We start from the raw sequence: 11,041 nt of genomic DNA on the forward strand, positions 1-11,041 counted from the left end.
TGAAGCTGAAACTCCAATACTTTGGCCACCTCATGCGACGAGTTGACGTATTGGAAAAGACCCTGATGCTGGGAAAGATTGAGGGCAGAAGGAGAAGGGGCTGACAGAGGATGAGATGGCTGGATGGCATCACCGACTCGATGGACATGAGTTTGGGAAAACTCCAGGAGTTGATGATGGATAGGGAGGCCTGGAGTGCTGTGATTCATGGGGTCGCAAAGAGTTGGACACGACTGAGCGACTGAACTGAACTGAACTGAATATTAATAAACAGTAAAAAGCCGTTTCTCAGATGAAGAAACTGAGACTCAGACAAACTTATTAGCCAAAGTCACACAGAGGGTAACAGAACTAGGGCTAGAATGGTAACCCTGTGATCTTCCCTAAACACCAAGGTGAGGAGTGAGGACATGGAAACCCCATCCCAGATCTGACCGCCAGCTGGCCCTCCGCTGCCGACACGTGTCCATTCTCTCCCCTCGAAGCCCCGAGGGTCTCCCGCGCTCTGGACCGTCATCTGTAGCACCTTGCTTACATTCTAATGGTTTCACAAACAGCACTCACGCCTACCCAGTGCTGGCTGAGACCCACGAAGTAGGCTTTGTAACCCTTACGGACTCTGACCCTTGACTGGAAACCTGCTGCCTGCAGGTGAGTTTTTCCTGTTTGGCAGCTTTCAGGAAGAGGTGGATGCAGTAGCTTTTCACACCCACTCCAGGTTGGGCCACTGCTCCTGCCCCACTCGCCTGTCCGTCCGCTCACAGCAGCCTCCGTTTGTGGTGTTCATCTCTTTGGTTCGCTGTTTACTTTGGTTGATTCCTCGCATGTCTGCCATTCTCTATTCATGCTCCTACCTCTGCCCACAGCCCTTCAACTAGAGGCATCACTTCCTGCCCCGTCTTTTCCCATCTTATCCCATACAGGCGCCCAGTATAAAGCCAGGACCTAGCATAGTCTCCGACTCTCCCAAGACCTGACCTAAAGCAGAGGCCAAAAACTCAGATGCCTAACAGGAGACAGAAAGAATTCTGAAGAAGAGAATGCACTTCCAGCTTCCCAGGGCCGTCACTGCTCAGGCCAGGGTGACAGCAAGTTGCAATTTTCAAGAAAAGCCAAAAGTCTTAAGTGTTTATACAGTCTCTCCTAATTTTAAAACGTTCAATCTAATTTCAAAAAAACTGTGTGAGCCAACCAGACAAGCCTGTGGTCCAAATGTGCTCTGGGTGGAGCCACCTCCCTGGAGGGGCTGGGGGTGATCAGTTTGCTGACCTTCAGGAAGAACAATGGTTACCAAGGGAGCACCAGTGGAGACCCAGCCAGGGATGCTGGAGGGACAGAGGTGCCCTGGGGACCCCTCTCTTCTCCTCCCAGCTGGGGATCGAGTTGATGTTTCTGTGCTGTAAGGAGAGCTCTGACTTCCAGCAAAGTCCAGAGCCTACACCCAGGACTCACTGTGGCAAGAGGCACAGCATCCCAGGTGGTCACCCCTATCTGCACGCTGCAGAGGAGCCTGTCAGGGCTTAATGTTTATTTTCACTTCAAGTCCACTATACTTCAATTTAAAAATGTGTCTTTCCCCCTCTCACTATTGTTTGTCTCCTCTAAAGCGCTTAGAGAAGTGGGAATTAGATGTCAAGATGTGGAAATGTTCTCAAAGTGCTGTGCATCTGTTTAAGAGTCTAGAAGTAAAATCTGGGTGGGGCTTAGGAATAAAGGGAGAGGGACCTTTCAGATATGACGGAAAGGAAGGCAGTGCTGGTCTCCATGGTTGAAAAATGGTCATCGTCCCTTATCACAAAAGTGCCTGCGTTTATTCAATGCTTGCTATAAGCAGACATTTTTCTGTGGATGATTTCTTTTCACCCTCGTAAGGATATCACTGAGAGTAAGCATTATTATATTTTAGTTTCTAGATGAGGAACTGGGCTTCAGAGAGACTGAGTCATTTGGCCAAGGTCACATGGCCAATAAGTTTAGTGGAACTAGATTCTGGCCCAAGTCTGAGTCTGAGCCCAGACTCTGAGCTCTCATCCATCGCCCAGGTAGTGCCCTTCTCCGGTGAGCTGCCTGGCTCTCCTGGCACTGCAGTGTCCCTGGAACCCAGCGCTCATCATATCACAGAATCCCAGTAGCTAGTGACTCAACACATACTTGCTGAGCTAGCACTCTGGGCCAGCACTGTGCGAAGCGCTCTGGATGCAGCATGGAGTGAAGCGGAGGCCTGGCCCTCAGTCTAGTGACCAGAGACAGACAGCAACACACACAAGTAAGACAGCTTCTGGTAGAAGTCAGTGCAGAGAAGAGAGTACATAGTAGCCAATGGGAGGATGGGAGCGGGTGAGAGGTGTCTTAACCCTGATGACCTGAGGCCTCATAAAGACCCTGCGTGTCGGGAGGAGTCGGCTCAAGGAAAGTCTCCGAAGGAAAGTTCGAAGAAGATCAAATGCTAGCACTCAAGAAACAGCTTGGTTTGTCCAAAGGATGCTCACTCCCCCAAACAGCTGGGGGAAGAGGGGCGGGGTAGGGGTGGGAGATGGAGTCAAAGAGGCAGGCAGAGGGCCAGGTCAGGCAGGATCCTGGAGGCCGCGGTCTGGAGTTTGATCTCCGGTGTAAAAGGCCCCTGCGTCGTGGGGAAGGAGGACAGGGTCGGGTGGGGGCCAGTCAGGTGGTGCCAGAGGTCCAGGCAGGAGATGATGTAGCGGCAGACACGGAGAGAGGCTCAGATTCCAGATGCTTTGGGGAGGAAAAGATAACAGGACTAAGTAGATGGAATATGGAGTGTTAAGGGGAGAGAGGTAGCAAGGGTTTTTCCCATGAGGAGCTGGAAAAATGGTGGTGCTATTTACTGAGGTGGGGAGAACTTGGGGAGGAAGAGATCTGGCAAGTAGGAAGACTCTGTAGCTCTATTTCGGCTCCTGAAGACACCTCTTATCCAGATGGAGATGGTGAGTTGTCAGGTCCTTCAGAGCTCAGGAAAGAAGCTGGGGCTGGAGGTCAGACCGGCCCTAGGAGTATGTATGAAGTGATGGATATACACACACACTGCATACGTGCATGTATACACGCACAGGGGCGCACACATGTTCACGAGTAGTGTACACAGTAAAGCCATGGGACTGGGTCGAGGCCTGGGGCGCACGACAGGGCTGGCGGGGAAGAGGAGAAGCCAAGGAAAGAGCCTGGGAGGGAAGAGTCAGCGGCAAGAGCCGAGCTGGGCAAAGTGTCTGGAGCAGGAGGCTGAGGGAGACAGGAGAGGGAGTGTGAGATGAAGTGGGCTGGTTCAGGGCGACAGGGCTTCTAGAGCGGCTGCGGAGGCAGGGGGCAGGACTTGGAAAGGACATTTCTTCGGGGGGGGGTGGGGGGGGCGCGGGGGTTGCTGCTTTACCCACCGGAAGACGGTTGGCGTCCTTTTGACAGTGACGGGAATGGCCCAGTAGGGCAAGAAGCGTGGGCAGACGGCAGGAGGAAAGAGCGTCCTCACGGGGCGAGAGCAGGGAGCCGGCCACCCGGGCAGGAGGGACCCCGTCTGGGCCTCCCAGACAAGCCCAGCCCATGGGTGAGTCCTGGCCAGGGGTCCCCCTGACGACGGGGCAGCAGGCGGGACACGGAGCAGCATCACAGAGGGAGCCTAGCTCAAGGCTGGCGCACCAGGGAGGGGGCCTAGTTTGTGGTGCCGGGTCCTCCGGCACCCCAGCTCCTCTCTCTCCTGCTCGTCCAGGAGCCTGACCCGAGCAGGGTCAGGGCAGTGCCCCACCCACCCCGACCCGCCCGGGGCGGCCAGTGAGTGACAGGTAACCCGCAGGCCAGGGGCAGAGGGAACAGGGCTGTGCACTTGAGGGTGAATGCCTCCGGCTGTCGTTGTAAAGCCTTTTATTCAATATATGTATCCATGTGCTGATTTGTATCTGAATTACCCATCAGGCTAAAAGTCCTGGCTTAAGAAAACCAGGTAAGATAAGTCTAAGTCTTCCTGCCGTATGTAAGTACTGTTTTTATAACTCTTACCAAAAAGCTGAATGGTTAAGGGAGAAAAGCATGGTAACCCCTACCAAAATACTGAAGTGGCAGGGAGCCATGAAAATGGGGGAAATTAGAGAATATTGTAGCCTTGGGAGCATCATAATTACTGATGACGATTTCTTCTGTGTACTGACTGCAGAGAAAGGATCAAGCGTGGGAGACAAGGTATATTAAAGCCTTTCTTCTGATCATTTAGAAACAATCAGGAAAACACATTCTCTCTGGAGGAAAGACACAGACAGGGAAAAAGCAGCGTATGAGTGCTTTGGAGGCTGAGCCAGTCTGAATTCCTGCAGCCCATCAGTCCCGAAAGGATTTTTCTTTCGCTCTGAGTTAACAGAATTATGTTCTAATCGAGGTCTGTGAATAAGATTAAGGGTTGGAATAAATTAAGGACGTCCTTTACAAAAAGTAGGAAAGGCATCAAATTGCTTAGCACTTAGCAACACTTCAAGTTCAGCTATTTTAATAAATAGTTTGACTTTTGTTTAAAAAAGTAGGAGTGGGTGGTAACCATCTGTTTTCTAAGATAAACGGGCTTCAGCAATGAAGGCCCAGCAGACCGTGATCATTGGAGCAAGGAAAACTCGGAGAATTGGAATCTCCAGACAAATCTGCACAGAGAGGGCAGCAGAGGGCCCGGGGTAGGCGGCCTCCCCTCTGCCCGCCAGGAAGCGGGCTCCGGTCCTGGCTCAGATGGAGGGCAGGCGTGGGGACTGAGTGCACAGTGGACAGAGGACAGCTGGGAGGGGCGGGCCTGCAAGAGACGGGGGTGAGGCGTGGACGGGGGAGCTCTGCCGGCCTGTCGCCCTCTCACCCAGGCGCCGCCATGCACTGTCCCCTCCGGCACTGCTGCGTCATCTCCATGGGCCTCGGGGTCCTGTGGCTCCTGTTCATGCTGGAAGTCCCCAGGGAAGTTGAAGACGACCAGGACAGGATGGCTGTCAAGGTCCAAGCAGCGGCCTTGCCCTCGCTGTGCAGGTTCAGGGTGGGTGGGGGGTGTGGACAGCACCCACCCCTCTCACGGGAGAGCAGGAGGCTCCGAGGGGTGGGTGCGGACCTGGCTGGACCCACTGGTTCCCAGAGAAGCTGATTCCCCGTCCCCACCCCCATATCTGTTAAGGTGAGGAACACAGCAAGTACTGTGTGGGCCCTGGATACTCTGTCGGTGGTCAGACGTCCTGATGCTACGCCGGGCTTGCTCTGGGGGGAGGAGACCACTAGCAATAAAGCCTGTGCTTTATATGGCAGGAGGACCAGATGTTCACTCTGCCAGTACCCCAGGAGGACAGCTACAGGAGAAGGAAGGGCCTGGGGCCACTAGAAGACTGGCGGAACCTCACTTCCAAATACCTGGAAAAGCTCCAGCAGAGAAAGAAGAGTGAGTTCCAAGGAGGGGAGTGGGTCCCCTGGGAGCAAGAGGGTCAAGAGGAGGAAGGAGGGGGCTCCCTGGTGTCCAGGGGTGAGGACTCTGCGCGTCCACTGCAGGGGGTGCGGGCTCGGTCCCTGCCCGGGGCACCAAGATCCTGAATGCCATGTGGTGTGGCCAAAAATAGAGGGAAAGAAGAAGAAGGTGGGGACTCGGAGAGAAGAGACAGGGAGAGAGGGCAGGGTGCCCAGGCGTCCGTGGGCGGGCAGACAGTCCTTTCCCCGTCGGGACACCTGGTCTCAGGGATGAGGAGCAAGGAGGGGGAAGATAAAGTGGCTGCTCCCGGAAGACAGCCTGAAAGCACCTGGGAGAGGGGGGCCTTCGGGGCTCACAGCCCGACTCGCCCAGATTGCAGCTCAGGGGTGCCGGGACCCCTGGAGCCACGCGGGCTCCACAGAGCTGAGGCGCGGCTCAGGCTCCTGACTTCCAGGAGAGGGGCTCCTTCCAGGAGATCTTCTTTAAAGGAGAGCTTTGTGAAGATGAATTAGGTAAAATCAGAAGGAATGACATTAATGTGTGTGCTCAGTGCTTAAACCATGGGCAGCAGAACCGTGGCTCCAGGAAGCCTCGGAGGCCGCGGGGAGTAGCACCCTGGCTTGGGGCTCCTCGGGCTTCGGCGTGCACACCAGGCACCTGCGACGGTGTCCAAGCGCAGAGTCCAGGTGGGGGCCGCACCCCACTCCAGGGGGGCGAACGGGAGCAGGCAGGCGTGAGAGAGCCGGCGCCCCGCCCCCTGACGCCGCCACTTGCCTCCCCAGCGTGGCTGACGGTGGGCATCTCCTCGCGGCCCCGGCCGGGGCCCGACCCCAGCGGCCTCCTGTACACTCTCCTCTCGGTGTTCCGCGCCACCTCGAAGGTGGAGCAGAAGCGCCTCACGGTGGTGGTCCACCTGGCGGGCGCCGACCCCGCCTGGCTCGCGGAGACCGTCCTGAACATTTCCAGCCTCTTCAGCCCGCAGATCTTGGCGGGGCAGCTGCTGCTGATCCACGCGCCCCCAGACGCCTACCCGCCCGCGGGCGCCGGGGCCTCCGGCCGGGAGCTCTACTCCGAGCAGAACGTGGATCACGCCTTCCTCATGAGCTCTGCCTCGAAGCTCTCGGAGTACTTCCTGCTGCTGGAGGACAACGCCTTCTGCGCCCCCAACTTCATCAGCCACGTGCAGTGGAAGGTGGACACGCTGCGGTCTCAGCCCTGGGCCTTCCTGGAGTTCGCCAACCTGGGCGTCCTGGGCAAGCTCTTCCGCAGTAGCGACCTGCCGACGCTGGCCCACTTCCTGCTCCTCTTCTACCGGGAGAAGCCCCTCGACAGGCTGCTCGCCCACTTCCGTGTCCTCCTGGCCCAGAAGGACCCCATCCTGTGCACGCCCTTCCTCTTCTACCACAGAGCCACCTACCACCCCCTGAACGACAGGCAGAAGGCATCGGGCGCGCGCAGGAAGAGCCCCTACGCCCCTGACAACCCGCCGGGAACCGCCTTCACTGACATGAAGGTGTTCGAGGTCCACTTCCCCTGGGAGGCCTACACTCTGGACGAGTCCTTCTTCTGGACCCACAACGTGAGTGCTGGCAACCACCTGACGGTCATCCTGAACCAGCCAGCCGACCTGAGGAGGGTGCAGGTGCTGACGGGCACCATCGTGGAAGGCAGGCACGCCCTGGAGAGGGGGCAGGTGGAGCTGGGCTACGGGCCCGAGGGCATGCCGCAGCGCTGCTCCAGCTTTGTCCTGCTGGGCCGCCTCCTGGAGGGGCAGTTGGATCAGGAGGTAGTGCCCAGGTCTGTGGGGCACCAGGTGAGCTGCGTGAGGCTGCTGGCGAACGCCAACCAGGCAGGCGGGCTTATCGTCAGGCACATTTACCTCTGGGAGGAGCATGCCAGAGACATGGGCCACTCGGGATGAAGACAGACCAGGAAGACAATGAAAAATTAAAATCTTGCAGCCACATCATTCTAGCCTGTCTGAGTGATCTGGGGCCAGGGCGGGTGGTGGGGGGGTTGTGCCAGGGAATGAGGGGCAGAGAGGGAAGACAGTGTAGTGCCAACAAGATGCTCCATCTGCTCCTTCCTTTTTCTACCCGAACAAGGGACTCTTACAGGCCCTCTTTTCCTGGGCCAGATGTAGCTTAGCCCAATTTGGGACAAGACCCTGGTCGCTCCCAGAACCTTTCTATTCCTGGGGTGCTGAGGTCAGCTCAAGGACAGGTGATAGTGTGTGTTCTCCCACCAAGAGGGGCGGGGTAACAGGAGGGGAAATCATAGCCAGGCCCTGGAATTCACACAGAAGAAGCTAAGAAAGGGTCTCTCATGAGAAGTCAAACTCCCCAAGGCTCTGGAGTTCACAGACACATGCACAGCAGTGAAACGAAGCCCTTGGCCCTGTCTTTCTGAGCTGTTCTAGTGCCGTTCAGCTGTTCTAGCTGAACTAGCGCCAGCCCAGTTCCCTCCTTCCCTCACAGACGACTGCGAAACGAACAGTTTGCCACCAAACCAAACCATCACCTTCTCCTCGGTGCTCACTCCTCACCCCCACACCGGCTTCTGAATCCCAGCGCTGCGGCGACTCCTCCCTGTTTGTAATGAGAAAAATAGTCAAACCTAGAGGGGTTTCCAGATCTCATTCTTCTTAACTCTCTGCAGCAATACACAGTACAAATTAGTCTTCTTCTTGACTCCGGGGATTCGTCCATCCATCAGAATGCCTGAATCCCTACTATGTTCTGGGTTTCCCAGGTGGCGCTAATGGTAAAGAACTCACCTGCCAATGCAGGAGACTAAGAGAATGGGGTTGCGGGTTCAACCCTGGGTCAGGAAGATCCCCTGGAGGAGGGCATGGCAACCCACCCCAGTATTCTAGGCTGGAGAATCCTACAGACAGAGGAGCCTGACGGGCTACAGTCCACGGGGCCGCACAGAGTCAGACACGCCTGGAGGGACTTAGCAGGCTCGAACGACTATGGGACCAAAGGAGCTCCTCTTGGGGTTAAGAAGTACAGGACCCGGGGGAGTGTGGTCCTGTGTTAAAACTTCATTGGGAGCTTAGGAAAGGCTTTCTGGAAGTCACGATGTCTAAACCCGACCTACCAGATTTTCGGGGAAGAAAGCCAGGTGATGAGGAAGGTTCAGGAAGATTTTCCAGTAAAAGAAATAGCATGTGGGGAAGTGGGCCAGAAGTGAGAAGGAGCTTGGCTCACTGGGGAAAACCACTCATTTAATGGGGCTGGAAGTGGAGGGCGAGCTGGAGTAGGAGTGAGACAGAAGATGCAGCCACGGGACTAAGAAATAACCAGCTTACAAGAGGCCATGGGCAGTTCAGTGGGGAAAGGATGACCTTTGCAACAAGCGGTGCTAGGACAGCTGCCTGTCCACATGCCAGGGAGCGAAGTGTGGCTCCTACCTCACATGAAAGACGAACCCAGAATGGATCTAGACCCAGACGGAAGAGCTAAAAAGGAAAAAGCTCTTAGAAGAAAACAGAAGTGTAAATCGCTGTGACCTTGGTTAGGCGATAGATTCTTAGATACGACACCAAAGGCACAAGTCACCAAAGGGTCGTGGTTGGTGGTTTAGTCATTAAATCGTGTTCGACTCTTGGGACCCCATGGACTATAGCCCGCCAGGCTCCTCTCTCCATGGGATATCCCAGGCAAGAACACTGGAGTGGGTTGCCATTTCCTTTCCCAGGGGAACTTCCCAACGCAGGATCGACCCCACGTCTCCTGCATTGCAGGTGGATTCTTTACTGACTGAGCCACCAGGGAAACCCCAGATAAACTGGATAGTGTCAAGTAAGCGATAAGATAACCCACAGAATGGGAGAAAACCATCTGCAAATCATATCTGATGAGAGATAGATATCCAGAATGTATAAAGAAAGCTCACACACAATAATAAAAAGACAAATAACACAATTAAAAATGGGCAAAGGATTTGAATAGACATTTCTCTGAAAAAGATACACAAATGGCCAACAAGCAAGCGAAAAGGCACTCATGGTTAGTCATTAAGGAAATGCAAATCAAAACCACATTGAAACACCACTTCACGCCCACTAGGATGGCTATTTAAAAAACAGGAAATAAGTGTTGGTGAGGAGGAGAAACTGGAGCCTCATACATGCTATTGCTGTTGTTCAGTCCTCAGTCATGTCTGACTCTTTGTGACCCCATGGACTGCAGCACGCCAGGCCTCCCTGTCCATCACCAACTTCCGGAGTTTACCCAAATTCATGTCCCCTGAGTCGGTGATGCCATCCAACCATCTCATCCTCTGTCATCCCCTTCTCCTCCGGCCCTCAATCCCTCCCAGCATCAGAGTCTTTTCCAGTAAGTCAGTTCTTCACATCAGGTGGCCAAGGTATTGGAGCTCCAGTTTCCGCATCAATCCTCCCAGTGAGTATTCAGGGCTGATCTCCTTCAGGACTAACAGGCTGATCTCCTTGTATCCAAGGAGCTCTCAAGAGTCTTCTCCAACACCATAGCACATGCATGCTTAGCAGAGCTGTAAAATGGGGCAGCCGCTTTGGAAAATGTTAGAGTTACCCTATGATCCAGCAGTTTCACTCCTAGGTCTGTATGTACTTAAGAAAATAAAAACGTACGTCCACACAAGGGCTTTCACACATGAATGGTCATAGCAACATGGTAGTAACCCAAATGCGGAGACAATCCAAAAGTCCATCCCTGAGGAACAGGTAAGTGAAACACGGTGTATCCTATGATGAGATAACTACTCAGCCAGGAGAAGGGCTGGAACGCTGACACGCGCTGCAGCGCGCAGGAACCTTTAAATCACTGCGCGGCGTCGAGGAAACCAGTCACAAAGGCCAGAGCTACGGCTCCTCTTGCATGAGATGCCCGCAGTCAGCAAGTCCAAAGGGACTCGTATCTGCGGGCGAGGAAAAGCCGACTGTGGTAATGGTTGCACTCTGTGAACATACTGAGAACCACTGAAAAGTATACTTTAAGAAGAGTGTGGGATATGTGAATTATGTCTCAACAAAGCAGTTACTTGTTTAAAGCTGTAGAAGCCAGTGAAAGGGTTTAGAATACCCTGGCGGCAACAGAGGGTCACAGCGGTTCTGAGCAGGAGAGGAAGCGGCTGTGGCTGCTTTGGGGAGGTCACCCCAGGCACCCCGGTGGGGTAGCTGGAGGGGGTCAGGAAGGGGAAGCCTATGAGAACTAACAAGATGGGGGCTTCCCTGGCAGCCCGGTGGCTAAGCCTCCACACTCCCGGTACAGGGCGCCTGGGTTCGATCCCTGCTCAGGGAGGTAGAGCCCACGTGCCACAGCAGAGTTCACATGCTGTTACTAAAACACAAAAAAAGGACCCCACGCGCCGCAACGAAGACCCGGCACAGCAAAACCGATCAATGCGCGCAAGGAGACATCAAGGAAAACCAGCAGGACGCGAGGGGCCTCGGCGCGGCCCGGCGCCCCGCCCTGTCCCCGGCCGGCAGCCGCCTCTCCGCAATCATAAACGAAGCTGTTTCCCACACGCCTCTCTGACTGCTCACGGTCTCTGTCCCGGTCGCCGTTTCTCCACCCAGCCCTGAACGTGGGAACGTTCCGGGGTTTCTGCCACTTCTTCCGTCCGCCT

General features: G+C 55.1%; 1 protein-coding gene across 2 annotated transcripts; it reads left to right on the forward strand.

Moving 5' to 3' along the window:
- Nucleotides 1-1,783: 1,783 nt before the first annotated feature.
- On the forward strand, nt 1,784-7,391 carry LOC147356001 (alpha-1,3-mannosyl-glycoprotein 4-beta-N-acetylglucosaminyltransferase-like protein MGAT4E). 2 transcript variants are annotated; one of them, XM_086343072.1, is made up of 5 exons: nt 1,784-2,104; nt 4,142-4,185; nt 4,842-4,969; nt 5,272-5,401; nt 6,208-7,391. In XM_086343072.1, the coding sequence occupies exons 1-5, from the start codon at nt 1,914-1,916 to the stop codon at nt 7,344-7,346; spliced, it is 1,632 nt and encodes a 543-aa protein (XP_086199198.1). In that variant the 5' UTR covers nt 1,784-1,913; the 3' UTR covers nt 7,347-7,391. The 2 variants fall into 2 exon arrangements, with proteins under 2 accessions (XP_086199198.1, XP_086199197.1); XM_086343071.1 differs by lacking the exon at nt 1,784-2,104 and having other exon boundaries at nt 3,663-4,969.
- Nucleotides 7,392-11,041: the final 3,650 nt, after the last annotated feature.

This window comes from Bos grunniens, chromosome 16 (genome assembly GCF_055505025.1).
Source record: "Bos grunniens cultivar Pamir isolate PY7600 chromosome 16, Bosgru_T2T1.0, whole genome shotgun sequence".
NCBI lineage: Eukaryota > Metazoa > Chordata > Mammalia > Artiodactyla > Bovidae > Bos > Bos grunniens.